The following is a 25,481-nucleotide window of genomic DNA, read 5'->3' as shown; positions in this document are numbered from 1 at the left end:
TGAAAGGGGTTCGTGGGTTGTTAAAGTTTGGGAACCACTGCCCTAGAGTACACAAGCAGTCACTGAGTCATGGAAGAAAAGGAGTACTTGTGGCACCTTAGAGACTAACCAATTTATTTGAGCATAAGCTTTCGTGAGCTACAGCTCACTTCATCGGATGCATACTGTGGAAAGTGTAGAAGATCTTATTATATACACGCAAAGCATGAAACAATACCTCCTCCCACCCCACTCTCCTGCTGGTAATAGCTTATCTAAAGTGGATCACTTTAGATAAGCTATTACCAGCAGGAGAGTGGGGTGGGAGGAGGTATTGTTTCATGCTTTGCGTGTATATAATAAGATCTTCTACACTTTCCACAGTATGCATCCGATGAAGTGAGCTGTAGCTCACGAAAGCTTATGCTCAAATAAATTGGTTAGTCGCTCAGCTGCCACAAGTACTCCTTTTCTTTTTGCGAATACAGACTAACAGGGCTGTTACTCTGAAATGAGTCATGGAAGGTGTCTTTTGCAGCCTCTGCCTCCCTCTTGTGGCTGATGTAGCTGTTAGTACTCTGTTTTGGATTTTTTGGGGGCGTGAAAGCTGCAGATTATTTTGACTTGACGTGAATGCTTGTTGTCCAGAGGGCAAAATGGTGCGGTGCCACTTTAACCATAATTATATGGCAGCCCTGCGAGTTTACAAAGCCAAATGCTTCAGGCTGCAAAAGGTGCCTTGGAGCTGTCTGAAGAATGAAAAGGACAGCTGCTCTCATGCCAAGGAACCGTCTTGCTAGGATTGTGCAGCAGGACTGAACAGGGCTACAGTTGAGTCTGGCGCTGAACATGCAGGTGGAGAGGGAACAGACAATGGTGTGTAGAATTATAGGTCCTGATTCATTGGTGCCTTGTGCTTCCTGTAGGCAAGTCCCTGCTGATGTGCACAACCATATGTGTATATGGCAACGGTGAGCTGTGTGCATAAAGTAGGCTCTGCCTTTAGGTGATTTGAATCCTAATATTTTAAAAAATTTCCTCCAGATGTTTCCCAATTTCTGTCTTCACATATCCAGCCTGCCCCAGGTTCTCAGTCTTGTAGAGGCAGCAGAGGAAACGGATGTAAGGGGAAAGCAATTATCCTCTAGTCCTTTGCCACTTCTCCAAGGTCTCTAGGGAAATGATCTTTGCTTCTCTCTACTTGGATACTTGCCTTTTATTTATTGTGTTAACAGTATAAATCCTTCATTTAAAAACCAAATTCCCCTCCCTTCATGAAGTTTATTGTCTCCCACAGTGCAGTGTTGTGGTGATGTCACACACACTGATGTCAATCAAATTGTGTTATGGACATGGTTGCTTAGTGAATGATTCACCATCTACTTCCTCCAGCAGACAGGCGTGTCAGCTCTGAACCACACTGGATGGGCACGGGCCCAACTTGCTTTTCCTGTGGCCATTTAATTCTTTTTTGGGGGTGGGGGGGTATTTTCTTCCTCATCTGGGGCCTGACTCAAAATCTACTGCAGTCAATGGGAGTCTTTTCACTGGGCTCAAGGGTTTTTTGACTGAGGCCTTAGTGCGGCTGAAAAGTACATTTTTATGCCCTAAAAGTTAGCCAAATCCAAGCTCGTGTTTGTCACGCCGACCAGCACGCGTCCAACAGAGGGACCGTGCCAAATGTCTCAGTACCATCTGCGTCTACTAATGTGCTGCAGCAGCTCCAAGAAAGTAATAACTCTTTTAACGGGCAACGATGCATCGCTTTTTGGTCCCGTCTTCCTCCAGCTCCGTCCCCACAACGTGTGAGCAATGAAGTCCTTGCGTGCCTGTGACCCCCTGCTAAACCCAGGGGAGGCAGGGCAGCCCACTGGAAGGCAGGTGCTGCTAATGTGTGAGGCCCAACTTCATCTTTTACGTTCTGGGTGGTGGCCTGGCCGCACTTTACCACTGTGCATGGGAAAATGGAGCATTTAAAAGACCACATGAGACCAAGAACACATTTTTATTATTTAAATGTTATGCCTGAATATCACACAGGAGGAGGTGCCTTGTGGACACGGATACAAATGCCCAGAGGAACCTGCACGTTGCTTGGAGCTCCAGCCTTGCCAAGCCAGTCACTGAATGGAGTCACAACCTCATGGCAGCCTGTTGCACTGTTCACCATGTTCCCATGAGGCTACTACATTCAGCTCCCATTACAACATCAAACCGTCATGCCATGATTGTTCAGTGCCTGGCCCTATTCTTGGTTGGTCCTTAGCCACTACTGTGATTAACATTAACATTAGTAATAATGGACAACAAATTAATCATCATTCCACTTCTTCCTTGCCTCAGGTTTTTTGGCTGCTGAGCTCATCAAGCCTAGGGACTCCAATACAGCAGAGCATGAGATGGTGGTTACTCTGGAAGAGAACAGGTGAGCATCTCCTATCACTGACCCTGTACAGGCTGCTTCACTAGATGGGCTGGCTATGTGTCCTGCGCAAACTAAAGGGTGGGAAGGGGTACTCAAAATGGGTACAAGTCCCACCCTGGGAGGCTTTTAAATTTAGACATTTAAATCCATTGTTTTTCCCAAAGGCGCTGAGAACCTGCAGCACTGACTGGTTGCGGACCACTGCAGCTAACCCCAGAGAGCACAATGTGTCTCTCCCTTAGGCGTTGTTCCACTGAGGTCAGTGGAGTTACACTGCTTATAAAACCACGGCAAGCAGAGAATCCAGCAGAATCCGCTCTTAGATACTGGGGTAAGACTGGTTTCCCAGTGTTAAGTTCTCTCTCCTTGGTTGTGTTACAGCAGTGCTTAGGAAGCCTGGTCACAGAGCAGGGCCCCATTGTGTTAGGTGCTGTACAAACGCAGAACAAAAAGACGGTCCCTAAGAGCTTACATGTGATGTTGTGAAGGAGTTGTGCTTTCTCTCATCACTGCATTCTACATTCCCTCCCCTACACCGCACTCTGTGAATGGGAATTGTGGGAGCTACAAGGAGCTGGCCTGGAGGCAGATGGGGCTCAAGTACTGTACCCCAAAATACAAATTGATCTACAGCATGTAAGGGGAGGGGTTCCTAATCCCAGACCACACTACTTCATGAGATGTAAGGGTGAAGATTGGAGCATCTCAGCAGCTGTAAATCTCCACAGCTCAAGGAGAGTTGACAGAACTACCTCATGTTGAGCCAGTTCAGTCTGTCCCCAAGTCTCCCTTTTACTCTGTGAAGCGCAGCTGGCAGCAGTGACTGGAGGAGGAGGAATCCTCCATAGCTGTGAAGATGTGTTAATTACCATTGGTATGACACTGTTCTTCACATGGACTGACTCTCCTCTCTTTTCTTGCAGGCATAGTAACAAGTCAGACTTGTTTTATTCTGGGGAACAGGCTCTTATCTGAACAGTAGGTGATGTGCAAGGAAAACTTCAGGAGACTTAGCTGGCAAGGCAAGGCAGGCTAGCTGTAGAAGGGACACACCCGTGAAGGGCACTAACTCAGGGAAAACCAAGCTGGATACAGGTAGGCACTATTATTTAGCTCTTTGGATAGAGACGCTATTGTGTGGCAGCACCTCAGTGTAGGTCAATGGAGTTGTAGTGATATGCAGCAGCTGGGGATCTGGCCCATGGCCCTCTAATGCATTTACCTCATTTCTGGAACTGATCCTGTTTTGCTTTTTCTCTTACACCAAAGTGTTCAGTACCTTTAAATTAATAGATCGCTTCCATAATCTATGGGGAAGAGCACCCTGCCTGGTGAGGAATATGTAACTGCTTTGGATGACTTATGTTGTCATCTCTCCCTGTGGTATCTATTACTTTTCTTAACAGCTGGGTGTGAGGGGGAAAGTGAGTCAACACTATCCTTCCCTTTTCAAAATTCCTTGACAAAAACAAGTGGGGAAACTTTGAAACAGAAACCCAACCACTTTCTTGTTAAACACCTTTAAACAGAAGAGCCCCTCTCTCTAGGCATATGGCCAACATAAGTAATTCAAAGGCTTGCACTTCATATAAAGAACCCAAATAAGTGTGTGCCCCTTACCAAACAGCAGCTCCTCAGCTGTATCATATCTTCTTCCCTAAGGGGCTGCTAATAGGTTTGTAACACAGGTGCTCAGCCTTTTGTGTGCATTACATAACACTTGCAAGGCAATCAAGTGAAAATAAAACACCACAGGCCCCACCTCATGAAGCACTCATGTTTCTGTGATAGTCTAAGCCAGGGCAGGCAACCTATGGTGCACACAAGCTTATTTTCAGCAGCACCCATGCTGCCTGGGTCCTGGCCACTGGTTGGGGGTTCTGCATTTTAATTTAATTTTAAATGAAGAGTTATTTACAATACTCATTTAGTTAACATTTTTAGAAGGTCTCTAAAATATATATTTTTTTACTGGCATGTGCCTAAATGAAGACTAGACCCACCACTTCTGAAAGATTGCCAACCCTTGGTCTAAGCTCATCTAGCTGCCTGAGCAGGGTGCAGGAGCCTGGCTGTATAACCATGTATACAAACTTAATTGAATCTCAACTCCTTGTGCACAGGACAGCAGTGAACTCACTGTGCCTTAGGCAGACTGTAGGCTTCAGGACTATGCAGGCAGGGAAGCAGTTCTGACCATACATTTTCAGAAGCCAAAGTTGGGTTCCTAACTACTATTTGATTTTAAAAATACTCACACCTGATTAACCCATCAGAGGGATTCAGAGCATGCAGCAGTGCATTAAGGAATGAGGCACAAATGGATTGGGGGCTAAGTAGCTTAACTTGTTTGGAAGGCATGGCCCTTATAAACTCCCTGGGTGAGACATCATCCAGTGGTGGCAGGGCCTTGATGCTTAAGCACATGCATAAATTTTATTCTCAAATGAGGGCTTGAGAGGGAGTTAAGTAAGGCCTAAGCCTCTAGCTGACCACCTGCCCAGAGGTGACTTTCAGCTGGGGTCACCTACTTCTACTGAAGTCACAGAGGCCATGATCCTGTTCCCATTGAAGTGAGGGCAAGGTGTGGCATCAGCAGCACAATGAGAATCTCTCATCCTATGCTTCATATAGATCACAGCCTGACCACACAGTGCTAGAAAATTGGGTTCATCTCTGCTAATCAGTAACAGTCACGTTTTACTAAAGTGGTAACAAAAATCTGTGGAAGAAATTAAATATTAATGGAGTCAGGCCTTAATCCAGCAATGGACTAACCCTGTGTTTAAACACTTCCTGGATTGAGGCCTGGTGTTCTAAACTTAATATATTTCAAATGTTTTCTATAGGTGGTTGCTTCTGAGCAAGTCTGTTCCAGGTACAGGGCTTTAACTCCACCCTCGGGTTCTCTCCCCATCTTCTACCACTCCTTCAGTAGGAGGAGAGTACAATTTCAGCCAGCTAAACTTAATACCAGGACTGGTAAACATTCATGACAATTTTGTACAGCTGATTTAAATATTTCCTTGATGTATAAGCACAAATCTACTTAATCAGATTGAAGAAAGGGTTGTTTTGTCACTCTAAATCCAGCCCTCTCTCTTGCAGCAGGAGTCCAAATCCTCTACTACTGCCAAAAAAACCTGTACTTCCGAAAAAGCACGTAAGCAAGTTTAGGAACGACAGTGGCTTTTATTCTTTAAACAAGAAAGGAGGCAATGTAAAATACTCTGCATTCCCTTTGTCACTCCACACTGAAATACGGCATTGATTTGTGGTCAGGAGCAATGAACAGCCACAGTTTGGCAGCAAGTGATTAAAAAAACCTCCCCACAATACACCTAAAACAACAATCATAATGAACAGAGCCACTGACACTAGAGGGCACTTGACTTACATGTGTAAACTAAGTTACAAGTTTACTTTTTGGCACTTTTCAAGCTCTTCGCTGTTGAATCTGCTTCTGAAGTAGACAAGTGAAAAAGTTTATGCACATGTCCCACAGCAAGACTACATAAAGCATGTAAAAACAGTTACTGGATGGGCTTCACATACTTAAATAGTCTTCTCCTCAAGCAGCAATCTGCGTGGCTGGACTTCATAGGAAAAGATCTCATTTTGCACACGAAGAGGCAGAAGATCAGCTGAAAACAACTGAACAAATTCCATCAACCTGACAGTATCAAATAGCAGCTCTCTCTGCTCATGCCACTTCATACTTAAAAATAGTGATCCCTGTCCAAGGAACTGGTTTAAAATGCACAGGAGCGCACAGCTTTCAGAGTAGCCAGATCAGGATGTTTGTCAGCATTAAAGTCAGTTCTAGCTTAAGTCTACTACTCAGCAATCCTTTATTATTGCACACTCATTCTGTCCATAATCCATAAGCTTCTTATTTATCAAGAGCAGCGTGCAGGTGAAGGCAAAAGAAAAGTTCCCAATGTAATATCTGTGATAGCATCTAAGTTCTCTGTTCCACTTATTCTGTCTCTTTGTGGTAATGAAAATCCTGTAGAAGACATACTGGGAAGCAAACAGACCCTTAGAGCTACGCACTTCCCTGACCCACGCTTTAAAGAGCAAGGTGGAGATGATGGAAGAATGAGGTAACTCTTCTCCCAACAGGTGTGTACATGTCCCGCTGGCTCTTCTAATGCCCATTAGGAGAAAGGGAGTGGGGGCTTGGCAAGGTGACCATTACATAAAGAAGAAGCTACAGAAGGAAGAAGAAGAAAAAGTTCAGAATTCAACCGCAAAGGAAAAGAGAAAATGAAACATTTTAAAAGGAAGTAAGCTGTGAAGGGGAGAGAGCGTGCATATGTGTAGGGTTTAATATGCAGCAGGAGCGGTGCAAGGGGCTTGGCCTACCAAGCCCCTGTTTAGTGAACAGGGGAAGAGGAGCAAGGAATGGGGTTTTTAAAAAAGGTAAAAAGAACGCTCCCATTGTGAACCGCCTTAGCACAGCCCAAAAGCAATCAACCAAAGAACAAGAAATGTCTATGTCAACATCAAGCAAGTATAAAAACGTCACCCTTGGCATTCACACACGTCCACTTCTTTTTCACCCAACATCCAACAACCACAACAAAAGAAAATTACAAAGGCCACACAAAAACTAGAGTGTTTGGGTAAAAATATATTTCCCCTTTCCCGCTTTGTGTTGGCATTATTTCACATTTGCACCCCAGAGCACATACAAAAAAAGGAACTGAACTATAGTGGAAGGCTATGATTCATTTTGACATCAATAAGACATCTAAGAGGCATACATACATAATTCTGCATTAACACTGGCTGAAGGTATACAGTCATTTGGACAAAAACATGGGTTATTTTCAAAGAGCAAGGTAACAATGTTCTACACCTCTAGTTTAAGGCCATCAGCATATATTTAAAAATAAGTACACAAAATATTCCTACTGCTGTTCACAGCTTTATTTTCAGTTAGTTTAAAAAAAACAGCCTTCATATTTGTATAATCCCATACTGTCACACCCTGGCCCTTAGGGCCTCATAGATGATAGATACTGTAAATGCAGTTGGGCTCCTTGGAGAAAGGATGTGACAGGAATAAGCTGTTTCTGACACCTTGAGAATGGCAAATCAGAACATGATTCAAATGGACAGATTTGATAACACACACAAGACATTGCTGTATTCCGTCACAACAGTTTAAAAGTAGAATGAGAACTACTTGAAAAAAACCCATTGATTGTGTTAAATAAAATAAGGCTTTTTTTTAAGACACAAATACAAAAGTCTTCTTGACAGGGTTATAATATACAAGGCAGCAAAAGGATAAGTAATCTTGTATTTAGGAAATCTCCCAGTAGCTAGGAACACAGAGTCTGGCTTGGCAGCTGAGAGGATGCATTCTGCAGATCAGTACCTTGGCCAGTTTTCAGTAGCTGGTTCAAATTCCAGCTTGGAGACACCACTGAGTGGAATACCTTGTAATTCCCCCTTTCCCATCAGCCACAAAGATGACATGTCACCCCATACTGAAAGATGACATGGATTTTGGTCCAATGGTAACCTTTGGTTTTGTTTTACAACTCTGGGCATGATTGGATATACTCAGGTCGCCATAGTTACTACTGAGGATAAGCACAGTCAAGGTTCTTATATAACAGAGTGGGATTTTCCAGAGCCCTCAGTGTTGGCCTAACTCTGCTCCTTAAAGCATGAAGGGGAGTTTCCCCATGGATTTAAAGAGGAGCAGTGACGCCAATATTGAGCACTCTTGAACAAACCCCTTTATAACCAAGGAGATGTTAAGTCAGTGGGAATCACGTGCCTAATCTGTGCTTTTGAAAGTCAACCCCCAATACTCACAACAGTGCATTTTGGAACAAGTATCACCCTTCCCAGGTGGCCAGTATGTCATTCAGACTTCGCCTATGGGTTTTACTCCACATCCAGGGAGTGCTTTAATGTGCAGATCTGCACTCTCCATTGTTTGTTCCTGCTCATTTATAACATCCTAAAAATGGACATCCCAGCACCTCTGGGAAATGCAGCATTATCAGTGACTAGTCATTGCTGTTTAAACATCGTACCATTTGCAGATCCTCACAAGCAAGATTTAGGGTTACGTAGCTGTCATCAAAAGCTAACGCTACCTTAAGCTGGAATTTTCAAATGAGTTAGGGGTCCCTAATAGCCAGTAGGAGCTGGTGCTTAACTCCCTTTGGCTCCTTTGAAAATCCCAGCTGAAGATGGTTATTGTTTAATAAAGTTTTTAAAAACCCCTCAGCATTGCCACTTGAATGAAAGTTGAGTTTTCTACATTTCAAAAGTGGGCAGAGAGGTCTCTTGCTGCTGTACTTACATGCAAAGGTGAAAGAAAGCACATCCAACTAGATTTGAGGGTATCACTTACTCCATGCAGAGCCAGGGACTACTGTGAAAAAAGGCATAGATACAGAAAGGAAAGAAGTGCAGCAGTAACAAGCTAAACATGGCCCAGGGATTTTTAAAAGTTAGTGTGCTATTGGGCAAAAAAAAAAAAAAAAAAATTAAATTTAAAATTTTATTCCCAGCTTCTCCAAAACGATGGTTTTTATTTTGTTTTTTGCTAAAAAGAGAAACAAACCAATCCCTCCCCCCAGCATTTAATACATTTGGCAACAGCTTTGTGTCCAAAATAAAAATACCTAGTCTCAGCTAATTTTCTCTGCCAAGCTTCCCTTGAAAGGGTTTTTAAACTGAATAGGAAAAACTAATGTTAAAATTAAGTTCTCTTACTTGGCACAAAAAACCCCACCTGTGTTAATTAAAAATAGGACACGCACAGACACAGCTGATGGAAACACACTACACAAGCTTTAAACTTGAGCATATTGCATGATCAAATGCAGCCCATGGTTAGGAAACTGGTTTCATGTGTTCAATACCAAGTGAGTTTATAAGGTTAAGCTGAAGCAAAACTGCAAGGATCTCTGATTTTTACTGCTATTTAACCTGGCTACTGCAACTGTCAGTCCTTCCAGTGATTGTGTTCACATGACAACTTAGCTTGAATTTCAAAAGTTTCTTCCCTGCTTTTCCTCTGCTTAAATTTATGCAGTTTGTCCAGTCACCCTTTCCCCTCCCTAAGGGCCATGTTTACGCCGGGGGGGGGGAGGGGAAGAGAACAAAACAACCCCCCACAAACCTGCCTTTGTGACTGTAGTTACATGACCCCTGTGCTTGGGTAGAAACAAGCAAAGTTGGAATGAGTGGGATCAGGTGAAGAGGGTTAATTTCAAGAGTGCTTTAAAGAAAAACAGGAGACTACCTAGCTAGGAGCAGAGGGAAAGCTGGCAGATCAGCAGCAGCAGAGAAAGAAATCCAGAAGTCAGAGAGTAAACATGGGTCGCCACTTCTTGGAATGTATCAGAAAGGAAAAGACTCTGTCCAAAAAGGAATGGCATAGAAAATACAAATTAAACAGTTAGGTCAATTTTCACACCAAGGACGCCCTAAAAAAAGGCCTGGCTTATGCTAGACGTTCAGTCACCGTTTTTTAATGCAAACTATTGTTTGCATCCCAAGCCTCAGCCGGCTGCGCAGAGCTGATCAGTGCATTGAGGTTGCCTTTGTCAAGCAAGATAGCTATATCTTAGCCCGGTAAAGAGAGCGAACAGCCTTATTCTCCACTTTAGGAGCCCAGAGAAACTGAAGTTAATGGAGTTTTAATTAACTCCTTTAATGGTTCACTGGCACTTACCAACAGAAGACACTATGTTCCAAGACTGATCCTGCAACCACATAAGCATGTGCAAAAATTTACTCCTATAAGGAGTCCTACTAAAGTCAATTGAACTATATTGCATGAGTAAAGTTACTTTTGTGCTTATGCATTTGCTGGATGGGGCCCTGCAGGAATCAACGAAGTGTGGAGGGGTGACACTTTTACTCAGGCAATCTGTGGAAAAAGTGTATTCAAGTTTTGGGATGGGATTCAGTCACCTGGTTAGTTTTTGATGGGGGACTCTTGATTTCAAAGCAATAGGGGAGGGGGAACCTCCTGTCTTGGGAATTTGCAGCTCCTTTTGATGCATACTGTACAGCTTTTAGTGATTAGCCACAACACTTAATAGAGAAGAGTTATTACAAAAATATTTAACCTGTTGGGTGAATTACAAAAAGCCAGGCCAAAAGTCATTATCCATAAGGTAAAAAAGTCATGCAAGAATAAAAGCATGCAAGGTCAGTTGCTCTTTTGTTACCTACACACACAAAAACCTAACAATGGGATTTCTAGTCTTACAAGTCAAGCTATCAAAGAAACACTCATTTAAGTGGACTTCTGGGTTTAGCAATACACTGGGGAGACTCTGGCTAAGTCTGCATTGATTTTATTCGCACTGAATAGTAACTCACTCATAACTTAGCCCCCAGACTTCCATGGGAGTACTCGTGCTATTCAGTGTGAGTAAAGGGAATCACAGTTTGGCCTGTTGAGAGCAGTGTGTGCAAACGAGTAACAGCAGCATTTAAGGCCTGATCCTGAAACCCTTCCAATGTATTTAAGTGCCCTTGGATCAAGCCAATGACGCACAAGTCTTGCTCTCAATTCAAAGCCAAGTGGCAGGTCTGATCTATTGCTGCTGTCCTTACCAAAGAGAGAAATGGCATCAACTTTTCAAACAAGAACACACCTCTCCCCCCGCACACACTCAATTTCCAGATGCTCACTGCTTCACCCACCTTTCTCCCACCCACTCCATTATTAAATGAGTTAATAGTTATTTGTGTTTAAAACAAAAACAAAAACCAAACAGATGGCAGACACACGTTACTGCAAAAGCAGGTGAATGCAGGAACATCCTTGGCTTGCCAGGCTTTATGTGAAGCTTGCACTGCAAGTTAAAAAAACAAAAACAAAAAACATTAGAAATAATAGAAACCCAAAAGAAAAGAAAGAAAGATGGGAGAGCTGACACCAGCATTCTGCTTCGGTGGACGCCCATGCAAATGGATTATGAAATTAAAAAGGAGTGAAACAAACCTTAAAATTGGAGTCAATTCTATTCTATATGACAAGCAAAAGCAAAGAAAAACTGAGTGGAGAAAAACAAACCAACCACATAGTTAGTCCAAACTAGGTTACTGTTTGATAGTGACTTAGGCCAATATTTTCAGAAGTGGCTAGTGATTTTGCATGCCCAACCTAAGACATCTTAAAAGGGATTCTGAGAGCGGATGCTTCACATTTTCTGAAAACCAGGCCCCTTTAAGGCATCTCAAGTTGGGCACTTTAAGGTCAATCATCACTTTTGAAAATGTAGCCGACCGGTCTGATCCCGATCCCACTGAAATCAGCTAGAGTCTCTCTTCAGTGGGTGTCGTCCCAGGCCCCCATTGAACACCCTGCATGGTGTAGTTTAAGGACTTCTACCATGACTGAATACGGCCTAGTATATTTGCACCTGTTTGAAAATTCCTTTCATTAAAGGAAGAGAAGTTTCTTGTACTGTTTTACAAAGTGACTTTACATTAAAGAAGCCAAACAAAAGAGTTCCAACTCCTGTGCCTGTCTGAGAAATGGCAGGTAATACAATGCACACATCTAGGTACGCAGCTGACGACCTATTCAATGGAACAGGCAAGAGCCAAGAAGCATTTCACTGATCTTATTAAAAAGGACCCACTCTGGTTAGACATGTGCCATGACCACACTCGTTGCCAGCAAATGCCTCTGGAACATTTAGGTATGAAGAAATGCCAAGGCCACAACTAAGATTATGGGATCAGGATGGGATTTAGGCAAGCACTTAAGCACATGGCTGTACAGCACCTAGCACAGTGGGGCCTGGTCTACAAATAGGGCCCCTAGGTGCTGTGGTAATGAAAAAGTTAATATACCTCGAACTCCAAGGGGACTTATGCCCATGCTTAAGTGCTGTCCCCACTCAAAATTCTTTCCTCAATCAGGGCTATCAACATCAACAAAAGTTAGAAAAATGTCTGTGAACTGTAGATGTTCAATTCCACTCATGAATCCATCAGAAAAACCACAGTAAAAAGGAAGTAATAAGGACAGTGGTTTAGTCTCATGGGATGGGACCAAATTCTCTCCAGTGGAGTTAGGCCAGCAGAGAATTTGGCCCTGTTTCATCATTCTGGCTTGTGCAGAATTCTGATAAGTTCTCAGCGGTCCAAGTTACAGATGTGTAATTCCACCTTTAAAAAGAAGCAGTCCAATAAATTGCATTCTGGGGAAGCTACAAGGGAAATCCAGCAGAGAGCATTTCAGGAATTAGCCTGACTTCCACTGGTAATTGTATAAAACATCACAGTCATGCCACCACAGCTCAACGATAAGAATAAAAAACCTTACCTATTAAAACTGTAGCATTTCATTAGAGTGCAAGAGGAAATTTAAAGGTTTTAGGAACCAAGATATGCTACAATGCAGATGCATCCGCATTTTCCTTTCCAGCTTCTGTTACCAATTTGATCATCATAAAACAATTTGAGCAACTCCCAACAGCTGGTGTGGAATGATACGGAGAGCCGAGACTATTTTAAACATATTTACAAAGCAAAAGTGCATGTTCCTCATGACTGGATTTCTGTGGCGGAATAGAAACCATGTGATTTGTAATGGCAACTAGAAACATGATGTATATAATACACCAATTCCATGCAGGTGCCCGAAAAATTCACAGGAATAACTAGTAGCGAACATCTACTATTAAAAGTTACAAAACCAAACCTCACTGTGTATAGCTTCAGTCTGATACAGAAGAGATGAAGAAGCCTATTGCAGATTTTATATAAATATTAAGTTAGCAGCGCCATTTCAAAGATTTCCGAGTAGGAAAAGGTCATCAAAAGTTCCAAGTTACTTAGAAAAAAGACCATACTAGGGGAACACAATGTGGGAACAGCCATGCCAGGCAGGACCCTTGTTCCAGTCTATCCTATTTACTGAAAACGCACAAGGGAGAAATCTCAGCATTCTAGGAAGGTTACTGCCAGATATTATTAGTTCTGTGCTGATCTGCTTTTTGAATTATTTTAATTAAATGAGTTTCCAGTACACATGAAAATGCTGTATTTTCTCTATGGTCTTTGCGTAAGCTTTTAGAGACAGATTCTCAGCTAGAGTAAGCCAGCATGGCTCCATAGGAGCTACATTGATTTACATCAGGTGAGGAACTGGCCCTTCATTATTTTAAATGTCTTCATTGGGCATGACTTTCAGAGCACTGATCCAGCAGCAGAAACCAGAGACAGACACTCTGGCTTCTGCTGGTACAAGGACGAGAGCACGGTGCCGCTGCCCATTGTAGAAAAATATACTAGTGTACATGAAATAAAGTAGAAGCTCACTAGCTCGCTCTAGTCCTCTTATGAATAGTTGAAGTTAGTCAATTAGCAAGTAAGGTCTTACCCACACTTGAGAGTTAATTCAGATTAAGGTAGGATGGGAATTTAAAGCACACCAGCCATTCCTGAATAACTCCACATGCAGACAAGCCCTAGGTGACCAAATAAAAAGCAAAAACTGCCACATCATTAATTGCACTTCAACCATTTTTCTTTTGTCAATGACAGCTCAGTGTTAGTTATTTATGACCGTATTTCATAGAATACCAGGAAATGCCCTATGCCATATGTATAATGCAAGACCTTGCTGGATCATTGGCTATTAAACGTTTGCTGAGGTCTGGAGACAACAAAGTTTTGTGTGTGTTACTCAGCTTCTACAGTATCACTCTCTTTATAGAGTATATGATTTCAGTAAAATGAATGTGTGTTTTTATCTCAGGCAACCTGGGAAGAAATCCCAGGGGAACCCTGCCCTATCTGAGAATGGCAGAGAGGAACTATGGGTACTTTCTACCCAAGACTGCCCTCAGAATAGGTTGTCCCATTCTGCTATACAGACAATCCATTCTTATTCTACTTCAGCTCTGTCAAACTTGTTTGGTTTCATTGCAAGTCCCCAGTCCCGAGACCGTTTGGGGTTTTTTAAAGCCAATAAAGGGAAAAATTCTGCCCTTGGATACATTCTGCCATTCGGAAGCCCCATAAGTATTTGAGAGTAGAATTTGCCTCACAAGTGTAAATACATAATAGTAGAAAATATAATGCCATTTATCTTTTGCTAGATGTATCAGTTGTGCTATCTTATGATGTTGAATTGATACTACGTGAATTAAATTAACCTGTAATTATAGGTACCATAGTTTAAAAAACAAAAAAAAACCCTTCCAAGTGTTCACTTTTTGGCACTAGGATGTTCCATGTCAAAATGACATGGCTGTTAAGCTTTTGGTTTTAAAGGTGTTTACAGCTATAACCGCAACCCTAAAGTATTTAGACTTAGGAACTATAGTTAAAGTATAAATGGGGAAGGGAAGTACAATTAGAGACACTCTTATTGGGCTCAGGAGAATAAGTCTGTGACCCGAGTGTCCCAAAGCTGGATCAGAATATACTTGAAAAAATCACAGATTAGACCTCTACTTTCTGACTGCTCTCTCAAACCAGCCAGAGGGATAAATTAAACTTTACGGTACCCTTTTAATGAAACATTAAAATCATCTCCCTGGCCCGCCCCTTGGAGATATTTTATTTGATCAGTCTGGTAAAAAGCCCAGTTTCCAGTCTGATGATGGGGAAAAGCAAATACAGACATGCAACAGAAAAAAACCACACACACTGGAATAAGGCCACAAGGTTGTAGTGCGACAGCCCCTTACTTTTTCTTGTCCTTGTCTTTCTTGGTTTGTTGGGAACCAGCCTGTTGAGCCTGTGACTGTAGTAGCTGAGTGGCTGCCTTCTTCTTCTGGAAGTTGCTCAGCTCCTCCTCAAGCTCCTTCTTTTTGTCTTCCACTTTTTTCTTCTCTTCTTGGTGTGTCCGCTTGAGATGATCGAACTTTTCGTGGAGCTGCCCAGACAGGGAGGGGATGATGGAGTTGGAGGAGAGGGGGAGAGAATATTGCTTTTTGTTATTTGTGTGAATTACAGCACTTCCTACAGGGTTCCCACAGCTCTAGATGCTCTCCACAGACATAAAGCAGAACTATAGCAAAACTGCAGTGCCTGCCCTGAAGAGCTCCCAATCTAAGCCGGCACGCCGGCCAAAGGAAGTAGTCTATAACTGAAGTAGAGAAAGAAATAAGGGTCAGATTGAAAATCAGTGGGACTTACGAGCCTAAGTCCTGTTTCTAATGCATGAAGAAGCCTAAGTCATTGAGGCACTTTTGAAAATTTTGCCTGAGGTCACACAAGACAGCTGTGGTAGAGTTGGGAATTGAAGGCAGATCTTCCCAGTCCAGGGCCTTCACCACAAAACCAAGCTTTACTGATCTCAAAAAGAAATTTTCCTAAAGGGATTTTAAACAATCCTGGTATTCTACAAGGAGGAGCAAAGTATGGAGAGGTATCGCTGGGTGCTTATGTACTAGTTATTCTGCCAACGGGCTTCAGGGAAAGTTAGGATTTCACCTTTCGCTGCAGGAAAGCTACGTGTGAAGAGAACTGCCTTAAACATCTATTTCATTCACGTATTGACATGAATTTGAGATGACTGCACAAAAGACCCAAGCCAGCTAGCATTTCTCCTCCACCATATCTTCTGCCTTCCTGGGGACTGCTAGATAACTCATTCCCAATTCCAAGCACTGGGAAGGTTACAATGATGTGTCTTGTTCACTTTAATGAACAGACTCATACAATTTGTGTTTTCGTTTGTGTAGTGACAAACTGTTGTACATTGGTGACCAGCAAAACTGCTACGTGACCACCTGATGAAAAGCCCTCCAGAAACACTCTCATGCTCTCGGAACATTCACAGGTGTCTGAGCACTTACATGCTCAGGGCTTGATTCTCCTCTGCCCAGCACCATGTTGGGACAGCTACATTTGCACAAAGCGAGTAGACAGTGGGTGCAAAACGCTACCACTCTGACCCGGTGGCATGTTACACCCCCTTTGCAGAGATATAATGGGACGACAAGGTGCAGGGAGGCAGGAAATCGGTCTTAGAGCAACTCCTGTTGAAATGGCCCTCTTGGAATTATGACAGTTCAGCTGTGCCCTTTGGGGCTGCACTCTGAAAAACCCCGACTCTGCAGTGGGGGGTGGCAGTCCAGAGAACAGTGCTGAGCTGCTGAAAGGCTCTATGCAGCAGCCAGGTTTCAAAGAACTGTAATGGTTGAAACGTGGCCCCTTCAAAGACAGATAGTCTGTAGCGCTGGGTGCCATCCTGCAAAGCCATCAGCTCCCCAGACTGCAGCTGTCCCCAGTATTTTGGGCGAAGGGGAACCACTGAGCTGTATGACCTAGCAAGTATGCGCCTTTCATTGGGCAGGAAGGATTCCCATCTGCAGAGCCAGCATGACGTGGTGGCTGGGGTTTTATCAAGAAGCCTGAGGGAGTTCTCTGTGCCTATGGTATTTATCTGCTGCCCCCCTTCCCCTCATCTGAACCCCTCACAATCTTCAATGTCTGTATCTTCATAACACCCCTGAGAAGCCGGGAAGCGCTATTATCCCCACTGTCCAAATGGGGGAACTGAGGCACAGGGACCTTAGGTCAGGTGTTTAAAAAAGTGTTTAGGTATCTAACTCCCATTGAAAATCAATGTAGGTGCCTGGACACCTTTAAAAATCTGGTCCTAAGGGACTTGCCCTAGGTCCCACAGGAAGTCTACGGCAGAGCAAGGACTTGAACCCAGGTCTCCCAACACCTAGGCACATGTCCTAACAAGTGGGCCATCCTTTCTCTCAGACTACCAGTGGGATCCAAATGTCAGAATCCTTTAGACCCCTTTCAAGCTCCCAGCGTAAACCCCCGCACTAATCCTTTTGGTTAGAAATCACTCACATCTTTCTCCGCTTCTTTCAACTCTGCTTCTTTCTCCTTCACTCTCATGACAAACATCTGTCTCATTTCTTCCTCCTTCTTCTGCAGCTCACCCAGGAATTCATTCCTCTTCGCTTCATAGGTCTCTTGGAGACTATTAAAAATACACAAGGGAAAACACAGTCAAGATTACGCTTCGTGCATGGACCAGAGATATTCACCCAGGCTTTGGGCCTCTTGGCATGTCACCCCTCACTCAGCATCGCCATGGAATTTCAGAGAAGAGACCTGATCGCATTGTCCGGATCTCCATTCCCGTTTTCTGGAAGGCCGCAGTTTGGGAAGTTATATAAAAGGCTTTCAGAGTCTGCAAGTCACTTAACAGGCAGCAAGAGTGACTCCGCTTCAAAACCAGCTACTGCATATGCATTTACTGCAATTCAGCAGCTAACACAGCCTTCCACGCCTGATCAGTTATACATTTCTGTCTGCTCCCAATCTGCTTGCCTCATCTTCTGTTTGTCCTGCATCTAGCCTACATAGGATCCAGGGTTAACAGAACACAGATTCTGGGCTGGTATGTTTGGTAAAACACTATTATTCTTCCTCTGAATCACCATCTTTTACAGCTTTAATTTCTTCATTCCTCCATCAACACAAAGGAATCTGTTTCTTGACACTGATTTACTACCCAACGAGGAGATGCTGCAGCAGACCTCTGGGGGATAAAATGGGCCAACACACACGTACACAAAGAGCTGCGATTTTTAGAGTCGCTCAGGGGATTTGGAAGCCAAATTCCCATTTATTTTATTCCTTTGGTGGCTTTGAAAATCTCAGTCAAAAGGATAGCTGGAGTTTGCCAGCAACTCTTTTCCCAGGTTGCATTCCTGAGAACAAACAATCCCAATTAAAGCTCCATTGATATGGATTTTGTGTTTACACCCAGGCTACTTTCTATGCGTAGGCACAATGAGGATAATTAAAACTGACAGGTTTCAGAGTAACAGCCGTGTTAGTCTGTATTCGCAAAAAGAAAAGGAGTACTTGTGGCACCTTAGAGACTAACCAATTTATTAGAGCATAAGCTTTCGTGAGCTACAGCTCACTTCCTCAGATGCATATCGTGGAAACTGCAGCAGGCTTTATATATACACAGAGAATATGAAACAATACCTCCTCCCACCCCACTGTCCTGCTGGTAATAGCTTATCTAAAGTGATCATCAGGTGGGCCATTTCCAGCACAAATCCAGGTTTTCTCACCCTCCACCCCCCCACACAAATTCACTCTCCTGCTGGTGATAGCCCATCCAAAGTGACAACTCTTTACACAATGTGCATGACAATCAAGTTGGGCTATTTCCTGCACAAATCCAGGTTCTCTCACATCCCCCCCCACCCCCATACACACACAAACTCACTCTCCTGCTGGTAATAGCTCATCCAAACTGACCACTCTTCAAGTTTAAATCCAAGTTAAACCAGAACATCTGGGGGAGGGGGTAGGAAAAAACAAGAGGAAACAGGCTACCTTGCATAATGACTTAGCCACTCCCAGTCTCTATTTAAGCCTAAATTAATAGTATCCAATTTGCAAATGAATTCCAATTCAGCAGTTTCTCGCTGGAGTCTGGATTTGAAGTTTTTTTGTTTTAAGATAGCGACCTTCAGGTCTGTGATTGCGTGACCAGAGAGATTGAAGTGTTCTCCGACTGGTTTATGAATGTTATAATTCTTGACATCTGATTTGTGTCCATTTATTCTTTTACGTAGAGACTGTCCAGTTTGACCAATGTATATGGCAGAGGGGCATTGCTGGCACATGATGGCATATATCACATTGGTGGATGTGCAGGTGAACGAGCCTCTGATAGTGTGGCTGATGTTATTAGGCCCTGTGATGGTGTCCCCTGAATAGATATGTGGGCACAATTGGCAACGGGCTTTGTTGCAAGGATAAGTTCCTGGGTTAGTGGTTCTGTTGTGTGGTATGTGGTTGTTGGTGAGTATTTGCTTCAGGTTGCGGGGCTGTCCATAGGCAAGGACTGGCCTGTCTCCCAAGATTTGTGAGAGTGTTGGGTCATCCTTTAGGATAGGTTGTAGATCCTTAATAATGCGTTGGAGGGGTTTTAGTTGGGGGCTGAAGGTGACGGCTAGTGGCGTTCTGTTATTTTCTTTGTTAGGCTATTACCAGCAGGACAGTGGGGTGGGAGGAGGTATTGTTTCATATTCTCTGTGTATATATAAAGCCTGCTGCAGTTTCCACGATATGCATCTGAGGAAGTGAGCTGTAGCTCACGAAAGCTTATGCTCTAATAAATTGGTTAGTCTCTAAGGTGCCACAAGTACTCCTTTTCTTTTTTTAATTAAAACTGAGTTAGTGAAACATTTGCCCCTGCTTCGGGCCAGTGCTTTATTCTTCATTGCGTGCAGTGATTTTCTTTGTTAGTTCCTCCTGCAATCCCAATCAAACAGCCTTCAGATTGCTACATCTCAGGCTTAATCTTGCACACAGTGCTCAGTAACCCCAGCTCCCACCAATTTCCCCATAGCCCCTTGCAGGAATGGGTCTCTCATGAGCTGCTCTTCTGCACTATCAACCACAGACAGAGACAGTCTCATGATGCCAGCTAACCTAGCTGGGTTCCCAGCACTTGAATGGTGGAAGTCTCATAGGGTTCAGTTCTCGTGAGATTCTCACCATCTGAGAATGGGAAAATGAAAATGAGCTTCTTTTGGATCTGGACTGGAAACAGTCCCAGACTGGTGGTAATAGGTAAAGATCCAGACAAACGAATCAGAATCTACCTGAAACTCAATTTTCGATGGAAGGTTCTGTTTGTGGCCCATATCTAATCGAAATCCTGTAAATGTCCAAGTATAGGCTCTGGATACACTACCTTCTTCATCAACAGAGCTGCTAGCACCCTGTGCGTGCTTTCAGTTTTATCTGTTCGTTTGAGTGAAGATTAGAAACTGCAGTTGCAATATAGTATCCTAGAGAGCAGCAGAGCCTTACGAAACCAAACTGAAAGCACTCCATACTCAGTTAATCATATCCTGCCTTGCAACCCACATCTTGGTCACAAACAAAAGAGCAGGGTGATGTGGAAGGCGGAAGGCTGGCCAGCTGATGCAGGATTTTTTCCGGCGACAGACAAAATTACTCATTTTTACTGATATCACCTTATTATTTTAGCCTGGCATTTGCAGAAGAGCCTACCAAAGTTAGGCCCTCAACTACAGTTGGAAATCCCACCCTTCGTGTGAAACTTTCAAATACGTGAAAGCCAGCAAGCTACATTGTTTGTTGATGTAATACCACTGACTTTCTTGGAATTCGTCTGGGCCAAATTCTCTGCTGGTAGAATTCCATGACTTCCCTAGAATTCGTCTGGGTCAAATTCTTTCTTGGGGCAACACCGCTGACCTCTCGGCCGTTATGCCAGCAGAGAATTTGGCCCAGGAATTCAAAATGACATATGGAAAACTCACTGGAGGCGTATAAAAGCAAGGCCATTTGGGATTTCAGGAACTTCTTACAGTTGCAGCACTCTAGAGATGCTGTTACTTCAGCTATCAAACGAAGAGGCATAAACCTACATTCCAGAGAAAACTCCCAGAATCTGAACATTTACATCCAATTAAGGAAAACACGTTTCCAAATTACTGTCAATTAAAAAAAAACAAACGTTCTAGCTTTTATTTTAAAAATCGATAGGCCAGTTAACAACCCAAGCGACGGAGAAAGGATTCCACAAAGAGGAGGAAAATGCATGGGAAGCAAGGAGAGTACAACAGTAAAGAGACGCTGTCTGTTTTTTGTGGGGTACAACCCACCTCTTCTCAAACAAAAAGACAAAACCAAAAACCTTCTGTTAGGAACACAGACACTTCCTCCTGTTTTAGCACCTCTTTGAGCCTGCACGAGCAGTGGCCTGCATTCTTGCAACGAGCTTAATTTCACTGACACTGGCCTCTCATTTACATGCTTCCTTTCTGCAATATCCTGTTTAGTGTAAACAGTTTGCTGCGGTCTTATCCAGCTTGCTTAAGATTAATAGAATACTTACTGCTCCTGACAGAGTAATGTAAACCAGCTGAGGAGCTGGGATTGCTGCGGACATGCTCTCTGTAGACCACGACTCAGACTCAAGGGAATGCATATTTGCTTGCTTGTCTTGGGAGAAATAATGGATACCCTCCCTACACGACCGTTTCCCTCATTTTGGGAATACAACTACTGCAGGAAAAGGGGGTGGGGGTACTTTAAACTACTAGCATCCACCCGATGTATAAAATTAGGTACTTTCCCCATTTCCTTTCTACTTATAAACTTGAGCAAAAGTGGCCTCAAGTACACAGGAAGCAATGGAAATTCCTTGGATTCCTGAATGGGAAGGGCTGAGCCCATCTTAAGTCAAAAGAAAAGGAGTACTTGTGGCACCTTAGAGACTAACCAGTTTATTTGAGCATAAACTTTCGTGAGCTACAGCTCACTTCATTGGATGCATACTGTGGAAACTGCAGAAGACATTATACACACAGAGACCATGAAACAATACCTCCTCCCACCCCACTCTCCTGCTGGTAATAGCTTATCTAAAGTGATCACTCTCCTTACAATGTGTATGATAATCAAGTTGGGCCATTTCCAGCACAAAGAGACTAACCAATTTATTGGATTTGTGCTGGAAATGGCCCAACTTGATTATCATACACATTGTAAGGAGAGTGATCACTTTAGATAAGCTATTACCAGCAGGAGAGTGGGGTGGGAGGAGGTATTGTTTCATGGTCTCTGTGTGTATAATGTCTTCTGCAGTTTCCACAGTATGCATCCAATGAAGTGAGCTGTAGCTCACGAAAGTTTATGCTCAAATAAACTGGTTAGTCTCTAAGGTGCCACAAGTCCTCCTTTTCTTTTTGCGAATACAGACTAACAGGGCTGTTACTCCGAAACCTGTCATCTTAAGTCATTGCTCTCTGGAAAGGAAATCAAACTTCAGCTGGTTAGAGAGCAGGGGACCGACGCCCCTCTCACTCATGCCGGTGGAACTTCGCCTAGTCATTGAAGCTTAATACTGGTGTCAGTCTGGCCTAAGCGAGAGGGATGCAAACTTGACCTTCCATACCGGGGTTATATGAGCATTGGTGTGAGGAGAACAAGGCCGTATCTTTACCTCAAGCTATGGAACACACCTGGGTTTAATGTTGCCAAGGATCAGAAAGAAATCCTGTTTGCAGTGATTGGTGCCAGCAGACAATCTGCAATTTCAAGGATTGCACATGCACACCCCCCCCCACAGATTTAGGCACAGGCTGACTTAGTGGCATAATAGTGGCAATGCAATCAGAGTCTAATTTTGGATCTAACTCACTCCAGCCAGGAAAGACTTGGGGTGCTGAAGGGGCAACATGTTTGGCTGTTTGGATGAGGGAAAACAAAAAAACCCCAAGGAGAATGTAGGAGGGTAGAGAAGGAAAAACAAGTGCTGTCACTCACTAGTGACTCACACCAGCAAAGGAATATGGGCTTTGTTATGCTTTCATACCTGAATGGTTTACTATCAGGGTCAGTGTCTTTGAATCCCATTTCTTCTAGCTTACAGCGCCTGTACAATTCATAGTGCCGGGTGTGCGTCTGCTCTCTCAAGTCCTCCATGTTCACTCGGATCAACATCTCACGCAGCTTCACAAAGTCACAATGGTTTTCGTTTTCAACTGCAAAAGAAACGAAAAGAAAAACAGCCCATCAAGAAAGAAAAAAGAAAGTTACATCCAGCGGGTTTTCACCATTCCTCTTTCTTCATGGTTAGTATTTACTGTGCACAGATGCATGTCTATGCAGCTTGTGTATTAGTCTGGAGTTCCACACGTCAGGCAGTGTTAGAAATTAGGGGCCCATGTTACAGCAGTGTAAACTGGGTTCACTGTAAATCGGAATAAAGCACTAGGTTTCCTGGGAATGAGGGGAAACTGACACGGCACATGACTAGTATGAGATTTCCAAATGTTGCTAGCTTATTTCCTAACCCTAATTCACTCAGAGATGTTGCTCTGATTTGTGTTGTATGATGAAACTCGCCAGGCGCTCTAAGTTGCTCAGTGAGAAAACTGCTGAAAAATATTCGAACAGCTGAAGAATTATTTTGCAAACACTCTTGCAGTTTGTTGCACTGAGTCTCTGACATGCTGCTTTCCAGTCAGGTACCTCTACGTCCCCTGCCTGAATGCGAACCAAGAGCAGGGCATCAGCACTATCTGTGCTGGCAGGATTAGACAATACAGTGGTAAAAATAACTAGGCCCTCTCCATTTCACCTCATCCACCGTTGCTACCACTTGGGGAGCTGCAGTGGGGGTGAATTGCAGGGCCTAGGCTTTGCCAGTGTCTATACATTCTGGGTTGGTTTTTCAAACATGAAGGGTATGTCTATACTGCACACTAACACAGGGGTCTGACTCAGGTTTGAGTCCAAGCCCCCCTTCTGTCCACACACAATTCAGTCTACCTCACATCAGCAAGAACTCAGGACCTGGGTCCCTTAAACCTGGCTAGGGAGGTGGGTCAGAGCCCAATTCCTGCTGAGACTTGGGTCCAAGCCCCTGTTATTTTGCAGTGTGAATGCAGCTTAAGCTGCAGATCTGAGACAGAAGGTCTGAGTAGTGCAGCACGGACGCACTACCACAGCCGTGAGACCAGGGGCCAGCAGTTGTAAGCCCAGGTTTACAATGCAGTGTGGACACAAGTATGGGCATGGAGGCAACAAATCCACAAGCCCTGCTCCCACACACCCAGGCTTAGCATGCAATGTAGACATGCCCTCAGAGACAAGTTCTAGTCGCAGGTAGATGCAGGGCTTCCATTGACTTCCAGAGGAACCAGCACATCCAAGGGAAGAATTTGGCCTTCATTGGCATTTTGTTAGAATTTCAGGATGAGATTTTCACAAGCACTCAGCATTTGCCCAACTCTGATCCCATTTCAATCAATGAGAAAACTCCCATTGACTTTCATCAGAGATGAGTAAGGCACGTGCTGCATATTCCTTGAAAATAAAGCAAACCATTCACCTGTCTGACCATTCCCTGTTATCAGAGTTAGTTTACTGGCACAGAAATGTCAGGAACACAAAAAGAAAAAAGTTACAAATGAAATATTTGCCAACGTCTCTGAATTCTAACCTGCTCTTCCCCAGATCAGAGAGTCAGGTTGTGGATTCACGCCTTTCACAAGTGACCAAGAGACCAATCTCAAGGTTAAGAAGTGCTTACGAAGCCCTGTTTTGTTTTGCTTTTTAAATGGCCTTTTTGCCCCTGACCACTGCAAAGTTCTTCCCGCCCAACGCCAGAAATTGGCAGACAGCCTCAACAGATCAGCAATTTTTTAAAAACTGGATGGCATAAAACAAGGAGTTTTTGTTTGTCTTTGGACATACCCTGCACAACCCCCCATGGATACTGCCTGGCCTTGCTCATCTTATTGCCAATCTTCACTTCTTCAGTACTGCCAACAACAGCAAATGGAAGATGGACCTACAAAAGCAAAGAGACAAAGAGATTAGGGATTTCCTGTGTTGCTTTGCCAGGGAGTGTTTTCGAAGAAAGCTCTATTTACTATAGCAGCTGTGATTTTTTATTTAAAGTTACTAAAATGCCTTTGCAATCCAGCTGGTGTCTTTGGATGATCAATGGAGGCTCTAGATCAGAGGCATGCTCGGACTTCAGAAAGGAAAAATCTAAAGCAGATGAGCCACCTCCTACAAAAATGTCTTAGTCAACTACAGCACTTGCATTTCATTACAACATGGACTTTAAATATAAAGGTCAGTGCACTTCACTGCAGCTTAATGCCCAACACATTCATTTTCAGAACAAATTTAACCCCCCTGTTTTTTGAGATGGGATAGAGATGAAATCCTGCAAATGGGAGAGTAATGAGTTTTCTTCTATATCTGTCTCTATCGGATGACCGTACAAATGTTAAACCCGGAACCGGTGTCTTTTGCACAAGGCAATCAAAATGGAAACGGATTTGAATGTTAAAAAATCAAATGTCACACAGTAAAAACAACTATGCTTCTCAAAAGAAGGGGCCATTTAAAAAAAAAATTAAAAATTAAATATTTGCCAAAGCTTTTTAATCCAGCCATTTGCAGTAGCTAGAAGTAACTGTTCGATCTCCCAGGAAAGGGCCAGGCCATGACTGCAGACACAGCCCTAAGCAAGAGGTGGTGTGTAAACTGCACCACCACCGGAGGCAGC

The 25,481-nt window shown here is 43.5% G+C and overlaps 1 protein-coding gene across 2 annotated transcripts in view; it reads right to left on the bottom strand.

Annotated features, from left to right (window-relative positions):
- Nucleotides 1–5,576: 5,576 nt before the first annotated feature.
- The window catches only part of SEPTIN11 (septin 11), a 78,878-nt gene continuing 58,973 nt past the window's right edge, over nucleotides 5,577–25,481 (bottom strand). Inside the window, exons 6-10 of one of the 2 annotated variants that reach the window (XM_084626214.1) lie at nucleotides 24,656–24,752; nucleotides 22,770–22,938; nucleotides 17,234–17,366; nucleotides 15,106–15,293; nucleotides 5,577–6,617 (exon numbers count right to left, since the gene is read on the bottom strand). In XM_084626214.1, coding sequence (XP_084482340.1) covers nucleotides 6,602–6,617; nucleotides 15,106–15,293; nucleotides 17,234–17,366; nucleotides 22,770–22,938; nucleotides 24,656–24,752 — 603 coding nt within the window. In that variant the 3' untranslated portion in view covers nucleotides 5,577–6,601. Of the gene's footprint in view, nucleotides 6,618–7,020; nucleotides 11,251–15,105; nucleotides 15,294–17,233; nucleotides 17,367–22,769; nucleotides 22,939–24,655; nucleotides 24,753–25,481 lie in introns of those variants that run through there. The other variant, XM_084626213.1, reaches the window with a different exon arrangement.

Source organism: Lepidochelys olivacea, assembly GCF_965140295.1.
Source record: "Lepidochelys olivacea isolate rLepOli2 genome assembly, chromosome: 4".
Lineage (NCBI taxonomy): Eukaryota > Metazoa > Chordata > Testudines > Cheloniidae > Lepidochelys > Lepidochelys olivacea.
Note: the sequence above shows the minus strand (reverse complement) of the source record. Positions and strands in the feature narration are given on the sequence as shown.